The 13,162-nt window shown below is 52.0% G+C and overlaps 1 protein-coding gene across 5 annotated transcripts; it reads left to right on the forward strand.

Moving 5' to 3' along the window:
- The first annotated feature begins 584 nt into the window (after positions 1-584).
- Hs3st6 (heparan sulfate (glucosamine) 3-O-sulfotransferase 6) lies at positions 585-6,287 on the forward strand. 5 transcript variants are annotated; one of them, NM_001357340.1, is made up of 3 exons: positions 585-1,126; positions 4,050-4,141; positions 5,558-6,281. In NM_001357340.1, the coding sequence occupies exon 3, from the start codon at positions 5,565-5,567 to the stop codon at positions 6,171-6,173; it is 609 nt and encodes a 202-aa protein (NP_001344269.1). In that variant the 5' UTR covers positions 585-1,126; positions 4,050-4,141; positions 5,558-5,564; the 3' UTR covers positions 6,174-6,281. The 5 variants fall into 5 exon arrangements, with proteins under 5 accessions (NP_001344269.1, NP_001344271.1, NP_001012402.1 ...); NM_001357342.1 differs by having other exon boundaries at positions 585-1,095; NM_001012402.2 differs by lacking the exon at positions 4,050-4,141 and having other exon boundaries at positions 585-1,095.
- The last annotated feature ends 6,875 nt before the right edge of the window (positions 6,288-13,162 follow it).

Genomic DNA, 13,162 nt, shown 5'->3' on the forward strand with positions numbered 1-13,162 from the left:
CAAGGACTTTAAAATGGTGGCCCGACTATCGGACAAGCTCTCTCCACAGGGCAGGGCTCCCACCCTAATGAATGGCTAGGTGGACTGTTGGCAAGTAATGCAACAAGCATTCCTGTCACAGGCTCAAAGATGCATGGGGACCCTTTCCGCGCCGGATGTATGCCTGGCTCCATCCTTCCTGCACAGGCGATTCCTGGACACGGTGTCCTCCGGTGATGAGGCCCTGGCTCCGGGAAACAGGGGCTGAGGCCGCACACCTGTCGCCCTGGTCCAAAGGGGCAGAGATAGACTTTTAAAGGACAGAACGGGGATTCCCACTCGCCCAGTCTTGTGTCCCTCCGCGCCACGCATTCCCGTAGTGTAAGAGCGAAGACTTTGGAGCCAAGCGAACCGGAGACCAGCTCAGGAGGAGTGTTGGGGTAGCTGGGATAGCTCCTGGTCGCTCTGGAAGTTAGCTGGAGTCGCTAGTCCCAGGCGAGGGCTGGGGAGGGGCGTCTCGGCCCCGCCCCGCCCCGCCCCGCCCCGCCCCGCCCCGCCCCGCCCCTCTCCGGCTCCAGGGTTGCGAGGCTGCGGAGCTCAACCCAGAAGCCGGGCGCCCTGGGGTTGAGCGGGCGACGCACTATAGCCGGGATGCGCACCTGTCTGCGGTTCCCGCTCCCGAGCCTGAGCGCGAAGCGACCCCATGGCAGGTAGCGGTGGCCTGGGCGGCGGGGCCGGTGACCTCCAGGGTGCGGGGACGGGCCAGGGGACTGCACTGCGTGCTCTCCGTGCTCCGCTGGCGCTCGTAGTTCTGTTGCTAAGCGCCTACTGCCTCTTCGCCCTCCCCGGCCGCTGTCCACCTGCCGCCCGCGCCCCTGCTCCGGTTCCTGCACCCGCCGAGCCGCCCCACACCTCCCTCCGTCTGAGAGCACCCGGCCTGCCGGTGGCCAGCGGCCCGGGGCGCCGGCGCTTTCCTCAGGCGCTCATTGTGGGTGTGAAGAAAGGCGGCACGCGCGCATTGCTGGAGTTCCTGCGGTTGCACCCCGACGTCCGTGCACTTGGCTCTGAACCCCACTTCTTCGACAGGTGCTATGATCGCGGCCTCGCCTGGTACCGGTGAGCGTCCCTGCTGGTCCGCGCCTCGTCGGTGTGTGCCTTGGACTGTGCTTTCTTAGAACCCAGGATGAGTAGGGTAGAATCCTGGGCACTGGGTCTAAAACAAGCCTGTTAGGGAAATAGCCTTGATTTCCTGGGCACAGCGACCCTCGAAGGAGAGGCCATCTATAGCCAAGGGTCGCAGGAATTAGAAAATCTCAGAGAAAACTCTGTTCTCCTGTTGGGTGGCCAAGGGACTCAGCGAGGCATGATCCTATCTTGAAAGTAGTTTCAAGCGAGTGAGATAACTGGGCAGGTAGACTTTCCTTTTTAGAGGGTCAGGGAATTGAACCTGAAGCCTCAAATGTACTAAACGAGTATTCTACCACTAAGCTACTAATATATATCCATATATTATTATGGTTTATATCAATATAATCCCGGTGGAGCTACTTGGCAGCCTTAGAGATACTTGGAGCTCAGTCACTTTATCATCCCTTCGTGTCTGTCCATTCCCTGCTATAACTCTGGGTAAGTACTGGTAATTATCTGACCACTAGTCAAGTATATTTTGGAAGGGCCTCCAGGTTTCCAGAAGTGTTCTAGAAAGTGCCTTTCCACCCCTAAGAATCTCTCCCTCACCCTGCATCAGGGAGCCCTCTATAGCTGCTGGAGTCTGAAGAAAGTTAGGTCTGGGCTTTGAGGAGGGAGACTCTGCTCTTTGGTTTAGCCCAAGGGTGGGGACTGGAATACACCCTTCTGTAGCTGTCCTTTCTACATACAGGAGGACTTGGGATGCAGCAGTGGAATGTGGGGAGCACTACCCCAGGTACAGCAGTATGTCCTGGTGGATGGTCAGATTCTGGTTCCTCCCTTCTGGTGTGACTACCCACAGGCTCCGCCCACCGCCTCCTGCAGGCATCGAGGGCCCCCTGCTCCTTCATGTAGGGAAATGGGGCTATATTGGCTTGCCTCTTCTGCAAGCCCGAGCTGAGCCATGATAACCTGGAGAGTCAGTGCGGGTGGCACACTGACTGTTTCCCGGGTTCTTCTGTACTCCCGTTTGCTAACTCTGCCTTTTGCACTAAGACCGGTCTTAACGGGTTTGGGAGAGAACAAGCTCGAGACCTCTAAGGGTCAGTACTACCCGAGGAGAGGTTCTCGGGAACACTGATGTTCTCAGCATGGGAGGAGGGAGCGTTCAGGACACAGCACAGCTTCAGGATCCATGTGGAAGTGTGCAGAGGATGCTGGGGAAGGGAGGGACCCGAGGCCCCACCCTACTCAGGGTTATCCTCTGTGGTTTGCTGCTCTGGATTTGCTCAGAAGTGTGGAGTAAGCTAAGTGGCCTGTCTGGGATTCGGGACTGTATAGCCTAGTGTCTTCTTCACTTGGCTATAGCTCTCTGGTGGCAGCTTCTCAGGTAATGTCCCTTCAACCCATCACATGCATGCACTGAGCCTCTGAAAGTTACCACCTGATACCATGGTGGTATCTCCAGTCACAGGACCTGGGCTGAGGGAGGGAGGTGGGAGAGGAGCAGCCACTGGGGAGGTACTGCTCATCTTGGGCTGTGATCTGCCTCATTCAGGCAGTGACCCGTGTATCTGCTGGACTCAGCAGAGGGGCCCTGGGTTGCTTTTTGCACAACTATTATCTTCTCTGCTTCTCCATTACATTATTTCTTTGGCTTTGTTGCTGCTACTTTTGGGACAGGGTCTCTTGTAGCACATGTTAGCCTCAGATTCTCAGTGTGGCCATGGATGGTTAAACTTCTCATCCCCTTAGCTACACCTCATCAGTGCAGGGGATTACAGATATCTTCATTATAGGTACCACTATGTCTGTCTGTCTGTCTGTCTGTCTGTCTCTCTTTGTGTGTGTGTGTGTGTGTGGAGAGAGAGAGAGAGAGAGAGAGAGAGAGAGAGAGAGAGAGAGAGAGAGAGAGAGAGAATGAATATGCTGACAAGAACATGTAGGTCAGAGGCTAACTCTTAGGAATCTCCTCTCTTCCCCCTGTGAGATCTGGAGATTGAATGCAGTCAACAGATTTGCACAGCAAAGGCTTTTACTTGCTGAGTCATGCCACCCACCCAAAGGGATTTGGTTTTTGAGGCAGGGTCCCAGTTCTGCATTTGTGGCTCGCCTGGAACTTGCAGTGTAGATCATGCCAGCCTCAAACTCAAAAAGAGATGGAGGCCTGTGCCACCATACCCAGTTCTTGGCTGTTCTTATGCAGGTCTAGGAGTTGAACTCAGGCCCTGTGCATACTGGGCAAATCCTATGCCAACTGAATTACATCCTCAGCTTCTTGGGCTTTTTAAGGGTCTTCCATCTTGGGGGCCACGGCCCTGACCACACTCAAAATCCTGCAACATTTACTAGTCCAGTTAGCTTACTCACTGAGTGGTCATCTTAAGGTTTGGGACGTCTGTCAGGTCATATTTTCTGGAAAAGCAAGAGGAGGTAAGAAGGGGCACAGGTAGGAGAAGCCCTGTGGTTCCCGGGGTTTAATGGGTCAGTCCATATGAGGGGATGTCACGGTATGCAGGAGGAGGGGCTGGGAATAGTCTTTGCTTCTGTGGCTGGAGACTTGGTTCCCTAACACTCTCAGACACTGGGATAGGATCTGTAACCAGTTTTCCCTGGGCTCTTTGGATCTGGCCCAAATGAGGTGTGGGATATAGAGGTTGTGGTGGTGCGCTGGAGGGGCTGGGCAAACGGGGTGTGGTCTCAGGCTGTCTGGGAGCCGTGGAGAAATGCAGACCAGATGGGGTGAGCACAATGGTAGGTACAGTTCATGGAGCTACTTGACAGAGCTCCGCTCTGCTTGTTCACACCCTCCAGACACATAGGTCTTCTCTCTCCAAGCTCACCAGGCAAGGCTTCTGAGGCTCAGGGAGGGTAAGTTTGCAGGAGGGCTTGGGACTGATTTGCAGACCTTGAGTTGTACTCTGTTGAACTTTTCCTGGCAGTGGCTGGGTGATGTTCCAACATGTGTCCTGACTGTACAAGTATTGGGACAGGAGCTCTGGGAACACAAGCTCTGTGGAATCCCCTCTTTCAGGTGGGTCAGGGGAGGCCTGAGGCCTATCATTTCCCCTGGGTACTTCCTATTCCTTCACAGTCTTAAGATGCCTGCTTATTTACTACAGTGTTCTACAGTCATTTTGCTGAAGGTCTCTCTCTCTCTCTCTCTCTCTCTCTCTCTCTCTCTCTCTCTCCCTCTCTCTCTCTCTCTCTCTCTCTCCTCTCCTCTCCATCATATTTGCCTCAGTCCTCAGAGTCCTGAGATTATAGACATGTACCACCATATCTGGGCCTGATATCAGTCTTGCCTGATCTAATGGGGGTGCATGCACATATCCCCCCGTCCATCATCAGCACCTCAAACCAAGCACAGCATGGCCCCTGTGCATTTTTGCCTTTCCCATATTTGTGCCTTCTTGGGAGCCTGAACAGAGAGAAGAGAATGAAGGTCTGTAGGTTGGTAAAGCTGAGCTTAGGCCTGAGTGTCAGCTTGGCCAGAGTAGGTCCTGGGATGTCAGAAAGCGGTGAACAGTATCCCTGAGACGATTGAAGTCAGAGCTGGACAGGAGTCTCTCTCAAAGCCCCATGGCCTCTGCCTCAGTTGACCTAGTTCCTAGCTTGCCTTTGGAGCCCCGCCCGCCCTACCCTACCTCACTGTGTACTAACAAGCTGTCGAATGCAGCCTGAGGACACCTCTCAGGGTGCCTGGGCCTGCCTGGGCCAGGCACTCTGTGTGGGCTCCCCTCCGTTTTGGGCTTGGCTGTTGTCAGCCTACTTTCTCTGAACATTTGGATTAGGCCAGGACTCTTATCCAGAATGAAGATAATTTCAGAAATGCTGGTTCCTGGTACCCTAGGGCCACTAGGGACCTTGGGACAGGCCCTAGGTAAATCAGAACCAACTACTAACTTTTTGAAAAGGGTGTTGGGCTCTGCTAGTGACTGATGTTCTTAGCTGGGCCCAGAGAGACAACTAAAGGTCAAGAGGGGATGTAATTACATTTAGGGGAGGGAGGGAGTTACATTTGTCAGTAATAATTGATGACCTAACTCATGGTCAGTGATCACAGTAAAGAGGCTGCAGGGACTGTGCTGGCCAGCCTCAGGGGTGTCTGGTCAAGGCTGGGTGTAGCAGCTTTGGAAGGGGTTGGTCTGTGGTGTGGTGTTACCAGGACTCCATGGAGGGGGACCCTTCAAGGCTGTCACTTTGTTTATCCTGGAGCCATATTGATGGGCAGCTTTGGTTTCGGGGTAAACTGTAGGACCACACTGGGCACCCAGCCCTTTAGGAGGGTGAGCCTAAGAGAGGAGGAGGATAGCCTCCTTGGCCTGGGCTTTCCTCAGAGGTGAAGGGGTTGGTTGCTGGTCCCGGGAGGGCTGATCTAGCTGGGAAAGGAAATGGCTTTGGAAGAGATGTATGTTGGGATCACTCAGTTACTCCTGCCATTCCACAGGGGCCTAATGCCACGGACCCTGGATGGGCAGATCACCATGGAGAAGACGCCCAGCTACTTTGTGACTCAGGAGGCTCCCCGCCGAATCCATGGCATGTCCCCAGATACCAAGCTGATTGTGGTGGTGCGGAACCCCGTGACCCGGGCCATCTCTGATTATGCACAGACACTCTCCAAGACCCCAGGCTTGCCTAGCTTCCGTGCCCTGGCCTTCCGCCACGGCCTGGGTCCCGTGGACACAGCCTGGAGTGCTGTGCGCATTGGCCTCTATGCTCAGCACTTGGACAACTGGCTCCGCTACTTTCCTCTGTCCCACTTCCTGTTTGTAAGCGGTGAGCGCCTGGTCAGTGATCCAGCTGGCGAAGTGGGCCGTGTACAGGACTTTCTGGGTCTCAAACGGGTTGTCACTGACAAGCACTTCTACTTCAATGCTACTAAGGGCTTCCCCTGCCTCAAAAAGGCCCAGGGTAGTGGGAGACCCCGCTGCTTGGGTAAATCCAAGGGCCGGCCTCACCCCCGAGTGCCGGAGGCAGTGGTTCAGCGCCTGCAGGCTTTCTACCGGCCATTCAACCGCAAGTTCTACCAGATGACTGGCCAGGACTTTGGCTGGGACTGATCAAGGCCCAGCCTAGCCTTTCCCTGAAGGCCCAGTACCTTTAATTTATGTCTGTCTGCTGGCTCACTGCAGTATTTAGGGAATAAAGCCTAGATTTGTCTTCTTCCACTTGGACTTGAAGGTGTGGGCAGGGATGGCATCATGAAACCTCTGTCAGACACTGATGGTACACTGACATCTCCTGGGAGGTACTCAGTGTCCTTGTGTCCTTGATCCTATGTCAGAGGTGAACACGGAAGGCTTAGAGAGGTTGAGCCCAGTGACATACAGGTGGCCCTGGACGCTGTCCACAGCTTCTCTTTTCAGCCTTAGGAGGCTGAGCAGGGCTGTCCCTATGTCTAGGATAAAAACAAGCTCCAGGCTCCTGAGTGTGGAGCAAGACAGAGCTGGCTTGGCCAACTGTGTGTGTTACATCCACCACCTCATTTTATCCGTCTTCCCACCTGGAAGCCTAATGGAATGGCTGGGTGTTGGGTAGCAGGTGGGCAGTAGGTAGCAGCCGGGCAGTGGGTAACAGCCGGGCAGTGGGTAGCAGGTGGGCAGTGGGTAGCTGGTGAGTGGGTACTTCTAACAGCCACCAAGTGGTTCCAGCCCTCTGGCCCTGCCCACCAGGCATCACTCCCAGAATGCCATGCCTATCCTCCTGTACACTTCCGCCAGGACAGAGCAGGAACAAGTGCCTGTCAGCAGCCCACCTGCCCATTCATAGTCAAGAGAGGCCAGGTGTGTGCAGGCTACCCCCCCTCCAGCTGTCCTGATAATGAACTCTGAGGCCACATAAGCCTTGTCATACCTGCGCTGTCTCAGGTCTGCATAAGGACCTGGCTGTGTGTGACTTTTGTATCCATGACTCCTTGGGTCTTGTGGCCTGTCCCTGGCTGTGATGCTTGGAGCTACTCCTTATCCTAGCAGTAAGGGGAGATTTATTGGGGACAAGGAGAGTCTCTCAACACCTACCTCACCTGGTTGTCAAGGTTCACTGGGAGCCAAAGGTCTCACAGGTCACTGTAGCTTCTGTTTTGGTCACTTGAGTCCATTAGCAGTGTTAACATTGGGTCAGTTAATGTCTGCACCAAGAAGAGTCTCAGGAGAGGAAGAAGGATTTGGGCAGGCTGCAGGCCCCTGCCTTTGTCCAGGGTGGCTCCTGAGTTTACATTCCTGTCTGGGGCTGACCTGAGGGACTGATGCTTTCTCCAAGATGAGTTGCCCTGGACCAGGCCACTGGGGCTATGGGCTGGCACTTTACTTCCAGTACCCATGGAGCAACCGCCAAGGCATTGTGCTGGACAGATGTTGGTCCAGATGCAGATTAGAGGCGTTCATAGCCTCCTCCAACCTCAGGCTCTGACAAGGGTGAAGGGAGACATATTCTACACCTGGCTCTGTTAGATGGTACCTAGTGGGCCTGTCTACGCCTCTAAATTTTGATACTCTTTCTTAAGATGACTTACAGTTAAAACGTTTTTCACAACTTTAGTGTTGTGAAAAAATTGCCCGTACTGCAGTTTCCTGCCAGGCAGCAACTATAACCAAACTGTTTGTCTAATTTATTTACAAAGACAAACATAACTAGATAACTCTGTCACAGTTTTGTATGAAGTGAGCTGTATGAGCGCTCTCATAAGATGATTACTCTTGTAATTATCTTAATTACAGTATACAGGTGAATTAAAGATCTTAAATTTGAAATCAAACTGCAAGCTGCAGTCAATGGAACAATAGCAGTTTTAACCATAATTTTTAAGTTTTTTGTGTAAGGTTAGGATAATACCTATAACCTTGGGAAAGCAAAACCCAAGTTTAAAACAATTTATTATCTTTAAAATCAATATTAGAAGCATTACTATCTTTATTCCCTGGGCCAGAGGTGGAAAAAATGGCAGGAAAGCCCTTGGCTCCTGGGTCAGTTACCAGTCCAGTAAACACATGACTCGTTTCTCCCTGGATAGTCCCCAGGCCTCATTATTGTCCTGACCTGCTATTGTCCTCTACTGGAATAATGGGGTCTTCAGCAGACTCCATTAGTTTATTTTATTTGTTTGTTTTTGCCTTTTTTCCCCTCTTGAGACAGGGTTTCTTTGTTTAACAGCCCTGCCTGTCTTGGAATTTATGATGTAGACCAAGCTGGCCTTGAACTCAGATCAGCCTGCCTCTGCCTCCCTAATGCTGGGATTAAAGGCATGCACCACCTCTCATTTCCAGCCCTAGCCCCATTGCTTCTAGGATGAAGACTAGATGCTTGCCTGCAGCTCTTAACGGCTTTAAAAGCTCACCTCTCCAGTTTGGCCTGCTCCCCATCAGCTCTAAGTTCCTGCTCCCCTAGCCCTTGATATCTCCATCATCACCATGCCTTTTTCTGCCTTCACAAGTTTTGCATATACTGTTCTCTCTGCCAGGATGTCTTTCTCCACAGATGGATCAGATAGAAGCAGAGGGACATGAGAGGTGGGACACCCTTGAGCTGGGCAGCTGGGCCTCCGCTCTGGTGTCCCTGCTTCTGTTCCTATGTTCAGAGCTCTTTGTCTGAGTCCCTCTAAGGTGAGTGCTTCCCCCTCGTGGAGCTTTCTTGGGTGCAGTGCTGTGAGGGTTTGCCTGGGCCCAGGCTCTAAGGGCAGTTTTTTAGATGCACCAAAGAGAAAGCTGGACTGGTGTGTTCTGCTCACACCCGCCCAGTGGAAACTTAGCCTGAGGGCTAACGCCCAGTGCGAGGTGCCCAGCTGTGCCTCAGAACACGTTGTGGGCAGATGTGGTGGGTCTTACAGGCTGTGTGGGGGTGGAGCTCCTTGGGGGAGTCATCAGCCTTTAATTAAAGTCCTAAATTGCTTCCCCAGCTGCTCTGTGGCTTTCCCATGTTGGAATGTTCCAGATGGAGTGAGAAGTGCTGATTCAATTACCTTCTTCCTGTCTTGACCAGTGGAGAAGTGGCCTGGGATCTTTCTCTAGCTTCCAGACAGGGTTGGAGCAGGAGCAGACAAGCCTCCTTACCACCCTGGGTCCAGGAAGGTGGCTTGAAGAAGCCCTGGGATGAGGTTGCTTTTATTGGTAGGATCTCATCCTGCCCCAGGCTCCTGGTCATACCTGGTCTATCTAGGTAAGGTTCACTAGGTGAGTTCAGTGTTCTTGCTCCTGCCTTTGTGGGTTTGTATAGAGCAGGTACTGAGACCCTGAGCAGACTCTGGCATGAATGCCTAAGGTCAAGGGGAGACTAGAAAAGGCAGCGCCCAGGTCTACCCTCTCCGTTGCCTGCATATACTTTCCTTATATGAAGACTTATCCTAGGATACATTTCGCCCACACTTCTTCTCAGTGTCAGTCCCCTGAAAAGGCCATTATCCTCCCACCTATTTCAGAGGTCTGCCAGCTCTTGGCAATAAGGTCAAGACAGCATCCGGTCGTTCTCCGAGCACTTCAGGGCTGTACTTGCTGACCCCTCCCTCCTCTCAGGGAGGTGAGCCTGAGGTCTCTGGTTGTGGGTGGTCTCTCTTTGGTAGGGTTGGGCCAGCCTCTGTGGTCAGGGCATGGTTAGAGGATCAGAGGGAGGCAGCCCCTGGCTTGTTTCCTCCCAAGGGTGTGCTGGGCCGGGCAGCGCTAGGAGAAAGAAGGGTGAGCGGAAGCAGTCGCCTTCTACACTGGAACACCTATGCGTCTCTGCTTTGGGGACAGGTCTTGTAGGTGGTCCTCACAGCTGATCTCCAAGTGGCCTATTCTGGATCTGAGTGGCTCCTCACCCGGGCTCCTCTCTAAGCCCAGGTCTGCCTGCCCTGGGTTCTGTTAGGTTTCCAAGGAGTCTTCATAGTACTGCAGTGTGGCTGCAGATGGGACAGGAAGTCTTTAGTGATTTAGTTTGTGCAGCCTCCCTCCCTTGAAGTTTTCAATGCAGTTGCTGAAGCTCCCTTGGGAGGGACCAGGACTATGCTGCCATCATGAATGCTATGGAGTTCAAAGCCACTGGTAAAAGACCATAGGCCATCCAGATTATAATTAAATTAATGTATTATTACTTAGAGCAGGACAGCAGTCTTTAAGCCAAACTGGAGATGTGCCATGAACAAGTGGCTGGAGGAAAGGTTTTAAGGTAGAGACCACAATTAGCTTGTTTTCCTGGAATATGCAGCTGAGTGAGAAACACCTTCGTTTCCCTCAGCTAGTGAGGAGCTGTCTCTCTCAATCCCTGTTACAGAGATAGGCAGTGTTACAAAAGCCAGAGCAGGAAGCATTACAGTTCTGGGAGGGAGCATGGAGTTAGGTTTCAGGGAGCTTATCTTTTAGGAATTGAGACTGGGTACCTAGCACACAGTGGAGTTTTTCTTAGCCACCACAGTAAACCCACAGGACTCTCCATTTCTAGAAGGTTCCTCACAAATTGGATAACAAACACCATGTGAGCATTAGTGGTTGAGATAAAGGGACAGTCCTGGTGGAACTTTGGGCAGCGTGATGGGTGGGGTTTGTTTGGTTTGGTTTGGTTTTTTTGAGACAGGGTTTCTCTCTGTAGCCCTGGCTGTCCTGGAACTCACTCTGTAGACCAGACTGGCTTTGAATTCAGAGATCTGCCTGCCTCTGCCTCCTGAGTGATGGGACCATAGGTGAGTGTCACCACTTGACTTGTGATGTTTGGTTTTAATGTCAACGTGACATAAATCAGAATCACCTGAGAGAGACTCATTTGAAGACTTGTTCTGATTGCCTTAGTTCTGTGGTCCTCAACCTATGAGTTATGACCCCTTTGGGGGGGTCAAAAGACCCTTTCACAGGGGTCACCTAAGACCACTGGAAAACACAGGTGTTTATATTACAGTTCATAATAGTAACAAACTTATGGTTATGAAGTGGTAGCAAAAATGATTTTATGGTTGTGGGAGGGGGGTCACCACAACATGAGGAATTTTATTAAAGAGTCACAGCGTTAGGAACGCTGAGGACCACTCCCTTAATCGATGTGGGAAGATTCACCCTGATATGGACAGCATCTTCTGAGAGCAGCTCAGAATTTTTATCTTGTTTTGATGAGGCAAGGTCTCTCTGTACATAGCGCTGGCTGTCCTGGAACTCACAATGCCCACCATGCTGGCCTCGAATTCACAGAGATTCATTTGCCTCTTCCTCCTATGTGCTGGGATTAAAGGCATGTGCCACCATTCCCAGCACCACTCAGACTTTTGAAAAGGAAGGAGGACGATATTTCCACCATTTTGCTCACTTTGCTCTTTGCTTGCTTCAAGCAGAAAGGTCCAGTTAAGTCCTTATCAGTCTATCATGTTTTTAAAAATATTTATTTATTTTTATGTATGAGTGCTCTATCTGCATATATACCTGCATGCCAGAAGAGAGCATCAGATCACATTATAGATGGTTGCTGGAAATTGAATTCAGGACCTCTGGAAGAGCAGCTAGTGCTTTTAACCACTGAGCCATCTCTCCAGCCCTTGTCATTCCATCTTGGCCAAAAATGGAAAGGAATGTGAGAGAGATAAATTACTATGTATGGGGTGTCTGTGTGCACACACACGCATTCTCATGTGCATGTGAGTGTGTGTGCGCATGCGTGTGTAGGGACAGGCATAGAGGCAGTCACCTATGAGATATGTATGCAGGAAGATCAAGAGTTCAAAGACATTCTCAGCTACATAAATAGTTTGAGGCTAGCATGGCTCCTTGAGACCCAGTCTCAACAGATGAACAAACAAATCCCAAAACAAGACAAGAACAGAACCCAAGAAGCAAAGCACAGGATTTTCTTCTCAGGCTTGAGGCAAGGGCCCTTCCCACTGAAGCCCAGTCTTTGGGACTTGTCTCAGATGCAAACTGTGTTCTGGTTCATTTTGGGTCCCAGCCTGCAGTAGCTGTGGTGGCATGGTGCTAGCTTAACCAACAGGCGCTACAGCACCTCCAAGAACGGTGGCGTATTTCAGACGCACCCCACCTCTGAAACTGTCTGCCCTCCTTCAGCAGTGAATCCATAAGAGACCCAGGGCAATCTGGTCTGGATAAAAGGTTTGCTCAGAGTCCTGGTGGATTGAAGATGGAAGGCAAGACAGAGTTCTTGCCTTGGCTCTGGAGACTGGTCAGTCTGTACAGTTCAGACACAAGACCCTACTCTCTGCAGAGTTGGTCACAAGAGGCATCTCCAGATGAGCTGTGCGTAGGACCTGACCAGGAACACATCTGAAGGCCTGGCTTTGGGGGATTTGGCTTGTTTCAGCCACCAGGGAAGTTCAATGATAGCCCAATAGGTTGTGAAGACCCTCGGGTACATAGCACCTACAGGGTCATCAAGCCTCGGGTGACATCCCTGCTCCAGAGCTTGCTACCAGGAGACATTTGGCACTGACTTTCCAGAACCGGTGAGACCTATCTAAGTGTGATACTCAGCCACAGGGTCTGGGCTGCTGAAGCTTCTGTGACAATAAGGCAGGGAGGACCCATCTCCACTTTAAAGCCCCAGCTCCTGGCTTTGAGGCCGAGATTCCTTTCATACTGTCTAATCCGAGCCACATTGTGCGTGTTTTTGGCTGGAAGAGCTGTACATAAACAGTCAGTCAACCAAAACAGTTAATGCAAAACTGTTGCCAGAAGCATTTCACACACGAGCCTTCTGATTAAGGGGAAAAACGAGATCTCCAGTCAGGCAATTGAGAACAATCAGAGATCTTGTTCTCGCTGTCCTTCTGCTTCCAGAGCTCTGCGCAGGGCCCCTCATTGGAAGAGAGGTCTGGCCTGACTTGACAGCCTCCCTCGGTCAGATCCTATCATCCCTCTTCCCTCGTCTGTGAGGGAGGACAGGATATCTGATGGGAAGCCGATCCGGAGACAAAGGCTTTGACTGCCTCAGGGAAAGCCTGTTCCTCACAGAGGAGTCTAGTGGCTGCACACGGAGGTGGGGGGGTGGGGGGGGCGGGGGGGGGATTCTGCCAACCACAACGGTTCTGCGGGGTGGGGGGAGAAGCATCCGGAGACTGTCTGGCCTGTTGGTCTCACTGTCTGGACTT

The sequence above is a fragment of the Mus musculus genome, chromosome 17 (genome assembly GCF_000001635.26).
Source record: "Mus musculus strain C57BL/6J chromosome 17, GRCm38.p6 C57BL/6J".
Lineage (NCBI taxonomy): Eukaryota > Metazoa > Chordata > Mammalia > Rodentia > Muridae > Mus > Mus musculus.

Coding starts and splice junctions, on each gene's coding strand:
- Hs3st6 (NM_001012402.2), top strand. CDS start 683: ATGGCAGGTAGCGGTGGCCTGGGCGGCGGGGCCGGTGACCTCCAGGGT. Junction 1,096..5,557: donor CGCGGCCTCGCCTGGTACCG/GTGAGCGTCCCT, acceptor GCCATTCCACAG/GGGCCTAATGCCACGGACCC.